The sequence below is a fragment of the Eleutherodactylus coqui genome, chromosome 1 (genome assembly GCF_035609145.1).
Source record: "Eleutherodactylus coqui strain aEleCoq1 chromosome 1, aEleCoq1.hap1, whole genome shotgun sequence".
Classification (NCBI taxonomy): Eukaryota; Metazoa; Chordata; class Amphibia; order Anura; family Eleutherodactylidae; genus Eleutherodactylus; species Eleutherodactylus coqui.
Genome location: NC_089837.1, coordinates 322,645,350 through 322,660,799, shown reverse-complemented (window position 1 = coordinate 322,660,799; position 15,450 = coordinate 322,645,350). Strand labels below are relative to the sequence as shown.

Below are 15,450 nucleotides of genomic sequence, written 5' to 3'. Positions count from 1 at the left end.
TTTTACGCCTGGTGCTATATGATCATGTGATCTGATGCATTGGAATCCAATGCATCAGATAACAGCGTATATCGGCCGGCCATGAAAATGGCCAGCTGATATATGCTCATGGGAAAGAGCGCTAACATTGTTATTTGTCCAGGAGCAGCACTCTGTGTGGGCTGTTTTTTGCAGGAAGTGCCGTAGTCTTTATTGGAGTCAGTTTGAGGTACATGTGACTTTTGTGTTATTTATTACAATTTTTGGGCAAAGAAAAGAAACATAAATCCACGTTGTTATTTTACAACTATTTTCTCAACATTCACCATGCAAGCTAAATAATAAAATTTTTAATTGTCTGTGTCATTTCAAAATCACAAAGTAATACCTATCAAGTGTCGCTTTAAAAAATGTTTTTCTAGAACCTAAGAACCTGATTCTTGCCGACATGGAACTGCTGTAACAAGGCAATGCGGTCATCAGTGATTGGCTGCAGCTGTCACATGTCCATGTCAACAGGAACACGGGTGTAAAGAGACCATCAGGGAACCACAGAAAATGTAAGATTTGGAGCGATGAGGGATTAGTAAAGAGTATTACTTATATAGATTTACTATATAGGACAACCTGCATCAGTGAATACAGAAAATTCATGGACATATAACTAGGAGGACCCTGATCTCACCACGTGATTTCAAACATACCATGACCTTGTTCATTCTCTCCAATGCAGTTAATTGACCAACTTGTGGACACGTGCCCCGTCCAACCTGGGTGAGTCCCAACATCCATAGGCCAGCCCAGGGACAGCAGAGATTCCAAGAAGTGCGGCTGAACATTACTAGAAGCCTCTACATTCTTCAGGATCTAAAAAATATAAAACCACCAAAGAGCAGAATTGCTAAACTGCAATCCAACAGACCAATATGTTCATAGAAATGAACCGATACTGCCTTATACCATGGGACTGCGCGGGATAATGTGTGTCTTCTTACCTCCTGACTAGTTTTTTGGCCAGCCTTCATGTAGAAAATGAAAACTGTATCAAAAGGACGACAGGGAAGCAAATCCAAGTATCCAATATCATCAAAGAATCCAGGGATGTGAGAGTCAAGTGCAATAAGGTGAGGAGGTAGACGGCTATTTACTGGCTCCTGCAGAAAAACGATGGTTACAATGTTATTATGGTTGATACAGGGCTGGATATGAAGACTGCTCAGACCTTATTAGCATCGAGGTAGATGCTAAATTAGAGAAATAGTCTGGTATGAATATCTGAATATTTCTCACTTACTTTCAGTGCTTCAAGAGAGAGGAACCCAAAATGTGACAGGAGCAGTCGTGCGGTCTGGAATTCCTGTGCTGGAGGAGGCGGCTTACACTCCGTTACAGGATCAGGGTAACTTTTCTTCTTAAACTCCTCCTCCTTCATATGATCTAGCCCCGCCTCATATGCTATCTGTTTGGTCATTCCATGATTCAGTTTTTCATGCCTCAACTCCAACTTGGAAAATAAAACATAATAGAAATCTTTATAAATCAATTTGACTTTGACTCTTTAAAGTCTTCCATCAAGGGGGAAAACACAAGCCCTACTAATCCCATTAATAGGGCTTTTCCCCAAAGTCTCATGCACATGACGAGAGTCACATATTATGTAGCTGAAGGGATGCTCTGTGCGCCAAACCGTGCTCTTCGTAACACCCTTACAGTGTAAGCATATGGGCGATTTTCCCATGCGAGTCCTATCTGATTCTCAGATGCACGGAACTAGCACAGGAAAAGAACCCATGGATTTCACTAGGTTTATACACAAGTGATTGTTCTCTCAGACCAATAGTTTGAAATCAGAAAATCTTGTTCAAGAATCGACCATTATTTCCTATGTGGGTGTGAGGAAAAAAATGCATCACACTCGCATGCCATTGCGTATGCAATTTTGGTGTGTGATCATACGGTTTTCACTGCGTGTGTATGTGCACATTTAGTATGTTCTTGATACATATGCAATTTTATGCATGTGCTGCACTCAGAGCTTTGCACGAGCACAATTAAAAAACAAAACAAACAAACAAAAAAACGCATGAACGCTCAACTGCGGTCACTATTTTTTCATCCACTGTCTCCTGCCAATATGCGAATACACGAACGACCAGAAATCTGCTGAGTTATTAAACAATCCCATAGACTTTGGTTTGTATCACAGAACAAAATCAACAAACATAGGACATGCTGGATTTTTTTGGTGCGTAAAAACTGCAGCCCTGAATACCCCAATGCAAAATCAGTGGGATTTATGTTGTCCCTATTAAGTCTATAAAAAAAAAATAGACAGTAAATATGCATGCCTGAGGCCTATTGTGCCACAAGTAGGGACCCACAGAATCCAATGGATGCCCTATAAGAGCATCATACAATCCAGAGGTTGTACGGAGCCATAGTACAGCCATGTGCATGTAGCCTAAAGAGAACTAGTCTCAGATTTTGCGCTGCAGCAGAATATCGCCCATCAAAAAAAGCAGCCTTACCTCTTCTGTAACAGTTTCATGCAAGTCGGGAATACTAAGATCTGCCTTAACAAAAGGGATCTTATCCACCTCTTCAGGAAATGGACGATGCTTTAAATTGTACTTAATGCCCACATCATTCTTAGGCTCCGGCCGGGCTTCAGGAATGAACATCTGTAAATAGAAGGCAGAGCTTAATAACTTGTTCCCTACAGTATAATTCACGGTACAGATTACAGACCCTTTTGAAGCCCTGCAACTGGGGAAACAGCTGACTGGGTGTTGGGATCAGGACCTCTCGGTCAGTGTTTCTCAACTCCAGTCCTCAGGGACCCACAGCAGGTCATGTTTTCAGGATATCCTATAGTAACACCACCTGTGCGATGTCTGAGACACTGACAATAATTCCATCACCTGTGCAATACTGTGGAAATCCTGAAAACGTGACATGTAGGGGGTCCTGAGAACTGGAGTTGGGAAACACCGGTCTAGGTGATCAGCAGATTGCCCTGGCGGTCGCTTTTTGAAAGTAACCATCTCTGATGAGACAACTCCTCTTGAGGAGTTTCCCCTTTAATGGAATTATGAAGTCCAGGCAAAATGATGAACGGGGTCATACAGAGGAGCGATCTTTATCCCACATCACAGGGGAAAAAAACAGTTGCATTATGTGGCTACTTTGGGCGTTCCTTATGAAATGCCTCAGAAGGCGTCCCCCATTGTTTGTAATGGGGCAGGCGAAACATCGCACGGCATATGCAAGACGCACACAAGTGCGACGTTTCCCATTGAAAACAATGAGCAACGCTTATGATCGTCTGCCACAGTTTTTAGGATCGCTACTATCCTGAAGTGACGCGGAAGTAGCCTTGCACTCGTGGGGACATCGCACGGTGGCAAGCGAGATATCGCCTTCACATGTGTGAAATTACCCTGAGGAACACCTACTCTATAACGGGTTGGTCCACCTTTCTGGGAGATCACATCTTTCGGATGGCAGGGGACAGATCCCACAAGGTGGTGAACATCCTCCATACCCATCAGCCAGACCCTCTGGTGAGGCTGCAGTAGCAGTGAAACCTGCCAGGGGGGCTGTGTAGGTGACATTTCAATAGCAGCCGTTGTGTCCCATTATGACCCATCTGCAGTAGCGGTCTGTATAGTTTAGTAATGGTCAATGGACAATTGTTAAATTGAATAGAGAGGCGTACCAGCTGTGTTTCTAATAAATAGCATTTCACTCATTTTAAGATCTTTGCTACTAAAACCGAGCCTTTAGTCTGTTAAGAGGGCCATTGGGTTTAATGAACAAATATATACAGTTTGGAATCAGATTTCTTCAACTCGACCCATAGCCCACTGCAGCAGCTTTGTCAAATGGTGTAAATTTTGCAGATAAATAGAAGCAGCATTCACAGCCCTTCCTGAATATCCCAATATATGTTCAATGGGGTTACAGTCAAGTAAATTGTTGGGCAAAGCATGGAGAATTAATCGTCATATTCCTCCAACCACTCCATAGTGAGCCTAGCTCAATGACACGGAGTGATCTCCTGTTAAAAGAGGGCACGGTGGTTGGGGGAAGACTTCCTAAAGATACGAGTACAGATGTCAGCTAACGGGTCCCTGTAGCATTCACCATTCAATGATTATGGTATAATGACAAATAGTTCAAGGCCAAGCCAGAAAAAATGCTCCCCAGACCATACCACCACCAGCACTGGCCTGTTGAACCCAAACAGTGCACCCATGGGGTATGGCTTTATGCCAGATGCAGATCCAGCCATCCCTGTGGTTCAGCAGGAAATGGGACTTCACTATAGAGGACCTTCAGATATGTGTCCAAGGTCCATTGACGTCTTTTATGGACCCACGCAAGGCATTGATAGTGATTATGTGGGTTTATAAGGGGCACCCTTGATAGTCTTTGGTTACTGAACCTCAGCCAATGCAAGGTCTGCTGCATATTATCATGCCACCTGATCTAGGATTAGCCACACATGACTGTGTGATCTTCTGTTGGATGTCTGTCCGTGATTAATGTTGGTGCATTCTTGATACTGAGGCAGAAGTGTTCTACTTATATTTCACCAAACCAATATCTCTCCCGTCAGATGCTCCAGATCGGTCTCCGTCCTATAACGCTGCCACTCTATAGAGTTTGGCAACTTTTGAAGCACTTCTATTGCTGATGTGTTCTGAGTACATCGACTGCATGACAAATTTTCTTTCATGTGCCTGTTAGCAGTTGTAGATGACATGCATAAGCCCCTTGATAAAAAGCACTGTCTATATAGTTAGTCATTTAGTGCATTCCAACAGGTAGAGTAATAAGATACCCTCCTAACATGGACATGGTTCTCACTTATAAAATATGGGTCAAAGAAAAAGTGCTATTAGCAACTTTTCTCCTGACCATTTTATATACGTGAAGCCCAGAATTTCTTATTGATTTTTAGCTTATAGCGTTTTTCAATCTGCCTATATAAACACTACAGTCAAATAATGCAATTTCTGAATACGGTTTGCAAATACTCACCCGTTGATTGGCTCTTGCTACTCGTGGTAGGTGGCAGAGCTGCATGGCCCACGCGTGCCGACCGGACATGCCTCGGATTAATACAGTGATGGATGGACTTGGATTACCTAAGGATAGAACTTTCTTGTAAGTTTTGGTATACTTTGAGCTGTATGGTTTCTGTGTGTAGAATGTAAGCAAGGTAATCTGGGTTCTAGCCGGGCTAGAACCCCAACCAATAGACACAGAAAATATTCCTTACTCTGCTCATTTCCAAGAGGCTGCTCCAGCATGGCCAGTATGACACTGTTATCTAGCACGAAGTAACGAAAACTGAACTTGCTGACAGTAGGCAGTTGAGAGTAAGTGATCAGCGTTGTTTCATTCACTAGACTGCATGGAGACGCTGGGTCACTCGGGGGTGGAAATGCTCCAAGTAGTTGCATAATACTTGAAGAAAAGAAACATAGAAGCCCAAGTAAATATCTTCTGTTCATTTAACAATTTATAACTCATTCTGTGCTTTCATGAGGCAAAGAATGCAAAGTAAAGTCTGCTACTAGTTGTAAACCGTACTTCTGTGTGGATATTACCCCCTACAGTTTAGGATAAGCGGTGTTCGTTCTACAGGAAAAGGACATTACAGTTTTGGACAAACAGAGCTCATTTTACATCAAACAGCTGTGGCACTGGTTAGATCAGCACCATTGATATACTCTTGGTATCACTTTAAAGCAAAGATTCTTATCTTCAAAAACACCAGAAGCTTGTCCGTAGCACTAATAGAATCGGAGTTACAGCTGTTTGAAGTGGGGCAGAGAATATAGAATTTACAGCTGATGGGGAGGACAGCAAACAGGCAGTAGAGAAGATCTAGGATTCTCCTGTCTCTCCCCCTGTCCTAGGGAAGGGATTCTTCATGTTACCACCCCCCATCAGAGAGCATATCTGCTCCCTCATTGTCACATATAGGGGGTCTTTTCGACAGCAAAGAATTGGGAGTGAAAAGATAAGAACTGACTCATCTAGTCCCTCCTCTACACGTCATTGCTGATCAAAGCATCTAAATGATTTTTATAGAACATTTTTAAAAGTTTTTTCCCCCTTACAGAAGCTTTTTTTTTCCAAATCAAATTTTTATTGGGATTTTAACATATCATGCCAAAGTATCACGATACAAACAAATATTAAAAGCCTATTGTACCAGAGAGTACAAGCGCCCGTACCACGGGGATCAAAAACATATGTAACTGTCTCTGGTTAACATGGCCTACACCGTCTTTTGCAATACAGAAAGCGCAAAATTGTGTAACCTCTAATCAAATTCTTCTTCCGTGATCTTCTTTACATTACACTTACACAAGGCCGAGAGGAATCAACTATAATATCAACATAAACTTAAGGAAGGGGCGAGGGGGGGGGGGGGGGGGGAAGGAAAAGGGGGAAAGCCAGGGCAGAGAAGAGGGGAGAGGAAAGAAGGTAAATATGGTGAACCGATCGTCACGGTCCAGGGGAATAGGGACTACGTCTCAATCGTCCCACACCGCCTCAAGTCTCGCCTCACGCCAGGGAGCCCATGTCAGAATGAACTTATCATAGGTGTTTTTCGACCAGCTGTGTAACTCTTCTAGAGAGTATAGATTTTCTCCCTCCATTGAGCCATCGTTGGTGCGGTATTTTGTAGCCAAAGATGGGGGATTAAGGATTTGGCGGCGTCCAGTAGTAGGGCGATCAACTTATTTCTAATGGGATGGAAGTGCTTGAATGGTCTCCAAAGGAAAACCAGGTCTGGGGAGATGGAGATATTTGGCGCAATTTTCTGTATGACTTTTCCAACTCCCTTCCAAAAGGGGACCACAACCGGGCAGGTCCACCAGATATCCTTACAGAAGCTTTTAATATTAAATATTAAAAATTTAAAAAAATACTATCATCAGTATCCCCACAGCAATATAATATAATAGATTACAGTTATTCAGCAGTTACATTTTGTAAAAAAAAAAAATCCAAAATAGCTTATTTTCTGTTCATCTTGCTTTCTCCAAAACAGGAACAAAAAAAAAAATTAATCAAGAAGTTTTATATACCTCAAAACAGTACCTATTAGAGATGAGCGAGCACGCTCGGTTAAGGAAATTACTCGAGTGAGCATCGGCATTTTCGAGTAACTGCCTACTCGTGCAAAACGATTCGGGGGGGTGGCGGGGAAGAGTTCTCCCTCTCTCTCCCCCCCCCCCCCGAATCTTTTCGGACGAGCAGGCAGTTACTTGAAAATGCCGATGCTCACTCGAGTAGTTTCTTAACTGAGCATGCTCGCTCATCTCTAATACCTATATAAACTAAATGCTGTAAAAATAAATCCCAGCACTGAATTTCTTTTTTTTGTACCATTGCCCCCTCAGCAAAAAAAAAAGTTATTTAATTCATTATATGCATCCAAGATCAGTTCTTCTAAAAACTAGAACTCGTCCGGCAAAATTCAAGATCTCATACAACTACATTGACGGAAAAAAGCAATGACTATTGGAACACAAAAGGGAAAAAATGATTTACTGGTTCGTAAGGCTAAAATTAGTTATGCCACTCAGGGGTTAAAAATGCACTTCAGGCAAGAGAGTTCTGCGCTAAAATATATGTACAGGAGACAAATTCAATAGGCTGAACCGGATGGACATAGGACTTGTTTTGGACTTACATACTATGTTACATTACCATAAAACATGTAGTCCTGCAAAGGAGCGGTCAACTAAAAAAAAACCAAAAACTGTAGGATATTTTTAACGCAGATGATTTGCACAGTTGCATCAGTTTTTACCTTGGATGCGACAGGACGATACTAGATAATGAGTGATGATATAAAGGGAGTCAAATGACAAATTCTGTTATATCTGTGACACTATTGAGCAGTTACGGGAACATGTGTCAGACAACATACGGCATTAGCTTGGCTTACATTGCAGCCTTCTTGTACATCTAGTTCCATTACTGATGGAGAGTTGATTTAACCATAGGCCTGAGCTGGTCTAATCTAACAGCATCAGACTACTACAGTCCATACCAGGTTAACGTGGCTTCCGCAGCATCCTTCACTCTCATTGAGGCCGGGTTATGCTCTTTGTCCCCTTTGAAGCGCACCTCTTGCTGCTCTGGGTTTTTGGACTTGCTGCCAGATATCCCCAGCTCCACAATCTCAAGCACCTCCTTTAGACAGTCCTAGAGAATGAAAAAATGGGAATTTTATAACAAATTACAAGACAAGTCTACCATGACACACCATGATCAAATCACATTTAGAAGGGTATTTCCATCTCAAAGTGATTGTGTACTACTAGGATATGACATCACTTAATGATCAGTGGGGGGTCCGAACCTCTGGGACCCCCACTGATCCTGAGAATATAGCCTTAGCACTCCAAGCCGCCCGCTGTACATATGCGTGTATATGCTCCGGGTGTCATGGGGGGGGGGTGAGGACCACTAGGGGTAGTTCAATACCAACTCTGAAGATTTGACAACCATTGCCTGTACTGCTGCCACCGCACAAAAAAGCTGCGGAGTTTGGCAGCAGGTGTAGGTACAGGTATGGCCGTTTGCGCGTTTCTCCTACAGAACATTCTCTCAGAGACAGTATAATTGTGGCTTGTTGGCAGGCTTCCAAATTATCAGCACACAGCGCCTACATGCGGTGGGTGGCTGACTAACACCTCATCAGCACACAACACCTTCATCACACATTTTACATTCATTACAGTCTGAACACGGGTCATTAACTCTCATCCATTCATGCGGTCAAGTCTCATTCAAATGTTAGTAAGAGTTCACACAGGACGTAACGCGTATGATGCAACTATCCTCATCTTGCAAACAAATGCATTCAATCACTCCCACCTCCCCCGGAATCAGTCAAACTTTAACTGTTTGTAACACTAGAGAAGTATACCAGATTCCACAACAACCACTTTATCACTAATATTTTCCCCCCAAAAAAGGAACACACATTTAGCAATCATGCACATGTCCAACCAATCACAGAACTGACATTTACATAAAGAGCAAAGATATACCTTAAAATCCCTATATATTTTAGTTTTTTAAAACCCCATAATTCACGTAATTCATTACAGGTTTCTCATTTCATCAGCTTCTGTCTTTCTTCTATGACTTTGAATTTTATCTCTCTATGAAACAGATTTTTGGAAAGCAGCCATAACATTCAGACTTTACGCAACATTAACCATTAGTAATTATTAGAGATGAGCGAGCACCCAAATGCTCGGGTGCTCGTTACTCGGGACGAACTTTTCGCGATGCTCGAGGGTTCGTTTCGAAAAACGAACCCCATTGAAGTCAATGGGCGACCCGAGCATTTTTGTATATCGCCGATGCTCACTAAGGTTTCCATTTGTGAAAATCTGGGCAATTCAAGAAAGTGATGGGAACGACACAGCAACGGATAGGGCAGGCGAGGGGCTACATGTTGGGCTGCATCTCAAGTTCACAGGTCCCACTATTAACCCACAATAGCGGCAAGAGTGCCCCCCCCCCCCCAACAACTTTTACTTCTGAAAAGCCCTCATTAGCAAGGAATACCTTAGCTAAGCAGCACACTACCTCCAACAAAGCACAGTCACTGCCTGCATGACACTCCGCTGCCACTTCTCCTGGGTTACATGCTGCCCAACCCCTCCCCCCCCGCACGACCCAGTGTCCACAACGCACACCAAACTGTCCCTGCCCAGCCTTCAGCTGTCCTCATGCCACGCCACCCTCATGTCTATTTATAAGTGCGTCTGCCAGAGGAAAAGCAGGCACACACTGCAGAGGGTTGGAACGGCTAGGCAGCGACCCTCTTTAAAAGGGGCGGGGCGATATTCCACAATGCTGTACAGAAGCAATGAGAAATCCAATCCTGTGCCACCTCCATCTGGAGCTGCACACGTGGGCATAGCAATGGGGAATCTATGTGCCACACACTATTCATTCTGTCAAGGTGTCTGCATGCCCCAGTCAGACCGCGTTTTTTTAATAAATAGTCACAGGCAGGTACAACTCCGCAATGGGAATTCCGTGTGCACCCACAGCATGGGTGGCTCCCTGGAATCCACCGGCTGTACATAAACGTATCCCATTGCAGTGCCCATCACAGCTGAGGTAACGTCCGATTAAATGCAGGTGGACTTCGGCCCACACTGCATGCCCCAACCTGACCGGGATTTTTAATTCAGACACAGGCAGGTACAACTCTCTATTGTGAAGTCCCTGTCGACCGACAGCATGGGTGGGTGCCAGGAAGCCACCGGCGGTACATAAATATATCCCATTGCAGTGCCCAACACAGCTGAGGTAATGTCGTGCTTAATGCAGGTGGGCTTCGGTCCACACTGCATGCCCCAGTCAGACTGGGGTTCTTTACAAGTGGACACATGCAGTTACAACTCCGTGTGGACCGACAGCATGGGTGGGTGCCAGGAAGCCACCGGCGGTACATTAATATATCCCACTGCAGTGCCCAACACAGCTGATGTTACGTCAGCTGTAATGCAGGTGGGCTAAAAATTAATTGGATTACACTGTAGGCGAGGGCCCCCAAAAATTGATGTACCAACAGTACTAATGTACCTGAGAAAAATTGCCCATGCCCAACCAAGAGGGCAGGTGAAACCCATTAATCGCTTTGGTTAATGTGGCTTAATTGGTAACTAGGCCTGGAGGCAGCCCAGTAAAAATAAAAATTGGTTGAGGTGAAAGTTTCAGCGCTTTAATGAGTATTGAAACGTATAAAAATTGTTTTGAAAAATTATATGACTGAGCCTTGTGGGCCTAAGAAAAATTGCCCGTTCGGCGTGATTATGTGAGGTTTCAGGAGGAGGAGCAGGCGGAGGAGGAGGAATATTATACACAGATAGATGAAGCAAAAAGGTCCCCGTTTTGGATGGTGATAGAGAACGATGCTTCCATCCGCGGGTGCAGCCTACGTATTGTTTAGGTATCGCTGCTGTCCGCTGGTGGAGAAGAGAAGTCTGGGGAAATCCAGGCTATGTTCATCTTGATGAGTGTAAGCCTGTCGGCACTGTCGGTTGACAGGTGGTACGCTTATCCGTGATGATTCCCCCAGCCACACTAAACACACTCTCTGACAAGACGCTAGCCGCAGGACAAGCAAGCACCTCCAGGGCATACAGCGCGAGTTCAGGCCACGTGTCCAGCTTCGACACCCAGTAGTTGTAGGGGGCAGAGGCATCACCGAGGATGGTCGTGCGTTCGGCTACGTACTCCCTCACCATCCTTTTATAGTGCTCCCGCCAAGTCAGCCTTGACTGGGGACCGGTGACACAGTCTTGCTGGGGAGCCATAAAGCTGTCCAGGGCCTTGGATAATGTTCCCCTGCCTGCGCTGTACATGCTGCCTGATCTCTGCGCCTCCCCTGCTACCTGGGCCGCAGAAATGCGCCTTCGGCCACTAGCGCTGTCGGATGGGAAGTTTACCATCAGTTTGTCCACCAGCGTCCTGTGGTATAGCATCATTCTCGAACCCCTTTCCTCTTCGGGAATGAGAGTGGAAAGGCTCTCCTTATACCGTGGGTCGAGCAGTGTGTACACCCAGTAATCCGTAGTGGCCAGAATGCGTGTAACGCGAGGGTCACGAGAAAGGCATCCTAACATGAAGTCAGCCATGTGTGCCAGGGTACCTGTACGCAACACATGGTTGTCCTCACTCGGAAGATCACTTTCAGGATCCTCCTCCTCCTCCTCTGGCCATACACGCTGAAAGGATGACAGGCAAGCTGTCTCTTCCCCCTCCTCCTCATGCTCCTCCCCCTCCTCCTCAACGCGCTGAGATGTAGACATGAGGTTGCTCTGACTATCCAGCGACATACTGTCTTCCCCCGCCTCCGTTTCCGATTCCAAAGCGTCTGCCTTTATGCTTTGCAGGGAACTTCTCAAGAGGCAAAGCAGAGGAATGGTGACGCTAATGATTGCAGCATCCCCGCTCAGCATCTGGGTAGACTCCTCAAAGATTCCAAGGACCTGGCAGATGGCTGCCAAATAGGCCCACTCTTCTGTAAATAATTGAGGAGGCTCACTCCCACTACGCTGCCCATGTTGGGAGTTGGTATTCCACAATAGCTCTACGCTGCTCATAGAGCCTGGCCAACATGTGGAGCGTAGAGTTCCACTGTGTGGGCATGTCGCACAGCAATCGGTGCACTGGCAGATGAAACCGATGTTGCAGTGTCCGCAGGGTGGCAGCGTGCGTGTGGGACTTGCAGAAATGTGCGCAGAGCTGGCGCACCTTTCCAAGCAGGTATGACAAGTGGGGGTAGCTTTTCAGAAAGCGCTGAACCACCAAATTAAAGACATGGGCCAGGCATGGCACGTGCGTGAGGCTGCCGAGCTGCAGACCCGCCACCAGGTTACGGCCGTTGTCACACACGACCATGCCCGGTTGGAGGCTCAGCGGCGCAAGCCAGCGGTCGGTCTGCTCTGTCAGACCCTGCAGCAGTTCGTGGGCCGTGTGCCTCTTCTCTCCTAAGCTGAGTAGTTTCAGCACGGCCTGCTGACGCTTGCCCACCGCTGTGCTGCCACGCCGCATGACACCGACTGCTGGCGACGTGCTGCTGCTGCTGACACATCTTGATTGCGAGACAGAGGTTGCGTAGGAGGAGGAGGGTGGTTTAGTGGAGGAAGCATATACCGCCGCAGATACCACCACCGACCTGGGGCACGCAATTCGGGGGGTGGGTAGGACGTGAGCGGTCCCAGGCTCTGACTCTGTCCCAGCCTCCACTAAATTCACCCAATGTGCCGTCAGGGAGATATAGTGGCCCTGCCCGCCTGTGCTTGTCCACGTGTCTGTAGTTAAGTGGACCTTGGCAGTAACCGCGTTGGTGAGGGCGCGTACAATGTTGCGGGAGACGTAGTCGTGCAGGCCTGGGACGGCACATTGGGAAAAGTAGTGGCGACTGTAAACCGAGTAGCGCGGGGCCGCTGCCGCCATCATGCTTTTGAAAGCCTCCGTTTCCACAAGCCTATACGGCAGCATCTCCAGGCTGATCAATTTGGCAATGTGCACATTTAACGCTTGAGCGTGGGGGTGCGTAGCGGCGTACTTGCGCTTGCGCTCAAACAGTGGCGCTAGCGACGTCTGGACGCTGCGCTGAGAGACATTGCTGGATGGGGCCGAGGACACCGGAGGTGAGGGTGTGGGTGCAGGCCAGGAGATGGTAGTGCCTGTGTCCTCAGAGGGGGGTTGGATCTTAGTGGCAGGTTGGGGCACAGGGGGAGAGGCAGTGGTGCAAACCGGAGGCGGTGAACGGGCATCGTCCCACCTTGTGGGGTGCTTGGCCATCATATGCCTGCACATGCTGGTGGTGGTGCCTCCCCAGTTGATCTTGGCGCGACAAAGGTTGCACACCCGTTTGTCGGTCGTCAGGCGTCTCTGTGAAAAACTGCCACACCAGAGAGCACCTTGACCTCTGCAGGGTGGCATGGCGCGAGGGGGCGCTTTGGGAAACAGTTGGTGGATTATTTGGTCTGGCCCTGCCTCTACCCCTGGCCACCGCACTGGCTCGGCCTGTGCCCACACCCTGACTTGGGCCTCCGCGTCCTCGCCCGCGTCCACGTCCTATAGGCCTACCCCTACCCCTCAGCATGCTGTATTACCAGTAGTGCAGAAACAGAACGCTGTAATTAAATGTGCCGCTTATTGGCCTGTGGTTGGAGGCTGACTTCGTTTACGGAACGCCAGGAAATAATTTGGCGCAAGCCTGCTGTAACACTTAGCTGGCTGCGTATGATTTTGTTGTAGAACTATTACACCCAGCACACACAGACCCAGAACACTGAGCACAGTGACAGGCAGGCCAAATAGATTTTTTTCCCAATATTTTTTTGAAAAGGCCCACTGCCTATATTCAATCAATAATATGTCTTCTGTCCCTGCCTAACCACCACTTCTGTCCCTGGAGTATTACTGCAGGGCGCAATGCTCTGCACGGCCGATATACCAAAAAAGAAAAAAAAAGTGCAACACTGCAATAAGCAGCCTCCACAGTACTGCACACGGTTAGATGTGGCCCTAAGAAGGACCGTTGGGGTTCTTGGAGCCTATAATAACTCCTAACACTCTCCCTATAGCAGCAGCACCAGCACTTTCCCTCAGCTAAGTGAGAACGCATCTGTGGCGAGCCGCGGGAGGGGCCAATTTTTATACTCGGGTGACACCTGATCTCAGCCACTCACTGCAGGGGGGTGGTATAGGGCTTGAACGTCGCAGGGGGAAGTTGTAATGCCTTCCCTGTCTTTCAATTGGCCAGAAAAGCGCGCTAACGTCTCAGAGATGAAAGTGAAAGTAACCCGAACATCGCGTGGTACTCGTTACGAGTAACGAGCATCTCGAACACGCTAATACTCGAACGAGTATCAAGCTCGGACGAGTACGTTTGCTCATCTCTAGTAATTATAAGAGGTATATTTCTCTGCACGGACTATCAAACACAGACGGCAGGGGAATAGTTAAACACATAGAAGAGACAACATGCTAAGCGCTTCTAACAGCGCAACATTTTTAACTCTTGTTATTCTTAAAAGCCCCCACCGACGTGAGTGGGGTATAACTTTCTTACACTTTCTTGTAAAAGACTAAGACGTATAACAAAGATTAGATTACATAACATCAAGACATACAAGACAAACAATAATGGTTATTTGTCACATAATTGTCCACAGATTCTGCATGAACTTGCTTTATGTCCCAAAGGAACACAAACTATAAACGATTCCCTTTCTCTGATAACTGCCGTATCTACACTTGCCTCAATCCATCTATCTAACATACTTTTATCCAACCTTTGACTATCTCTGAATCTTTCCCAAACTTGCTAGTTGAAGATTCCCAAAATTCTAAAACACCTGCTTTTCTCAACAATTCGCTACATTCTTTCCCCACGGCTAACTTGCTTTCTCTGACCTTTGCCATTTCTGTAGCTGTTCCCATATAGGCATACTCCTTGCCTTGAACGTTTCTCATATTGTCTGTTCTATTTTCCAAACCGGCGTCTCTGATATCTTATAGGCTTACCTACCGATATCCTCCCCTTCCCTCACTCCTATAGGGGTAAAATAGGTTTTAGACCATCCTGCCCCCATCTTAATATGCTCACTATTCTTCACTAAGTATTCAGGACACTATATCACACAGTACTTTTTAGGAGGACACACAGTCTTCCTTGTCCTGGAATAGTTTTACAGCGTCTTCCAATAATCACACAGATTACTTCGGAGGTTAAGGGGAGACCACACTTTGCCTCCCAAGGTACTTTTGGTGATATTATAACAAAGCCAACAAAAACAGATAATTGCCAACGTGATACAAACAATCAGTACAGAAACGTCAAGAATTCCCTCAGGCAACATGGCACAAAACAACAGGGTATGAGTTCTTCCG

At 46.1% G+C, this 15,450-nt stretch overlaps 1 protein-coding gene across 1 annotated transcript; it reads right to left on the bottom strand.

The window, feature by feature from the left end:
• Positions 1 to 642: 642 nt before the first annotated feature.
• Positions 643 to 15,033, bottom strand: LOC136588178 (ral GTPase-activating protein subunit beta-like). Its single transcript, XM_066587240.1, has 8 exons — positions 14,974 to 15,033; positions 8,063 to 8,217; positions 5,267 to 5,454; positions 5,026 to 5,132; positions 2,508 to 2,660; positions 1,274 to 1,483; positions 975 to 1,133; positions 643 to 846 (listed from the first exon to the last, which is right to left on the bottom strand). Exons 1-8 carry the CDS (start codon positions 15,031 to 15,033, stop codon positions 661 to 663), a joined length of 1,218 nt encoding a protein of 405 aa, XP_066443337.1. The 3' UTR covers positions 643 to 660.
• Positions 15,034 to 15,450: the final 417 nt, after the last annotated feature.

Bases quoted from the DNA above. Each gene is read 5' to 3' on its own strand.
- LOC136588178 (XM_066587240.1), bottom strand. From the start codon at position 15,033: ATGAGAAACGTTCAAGGCAAGGAGTATGCCTATATGGGAACAGCTACA. The intron at 1,484-2,507 runs GTAAGGCTGCTT...TTATTTTCCAAG, and splicing joins ATGAAACTGTTACAGAAGAG to TTGGAGTTGAGGCATGAAAA. The intron at 1,134-1,273 runs GTAAGTGAGAAA...GTTTTTCTGCAG, and splicing joins TCTCTCTTGAAGCACTGAAA to GAGCCAGTAAATAGCCGTCT.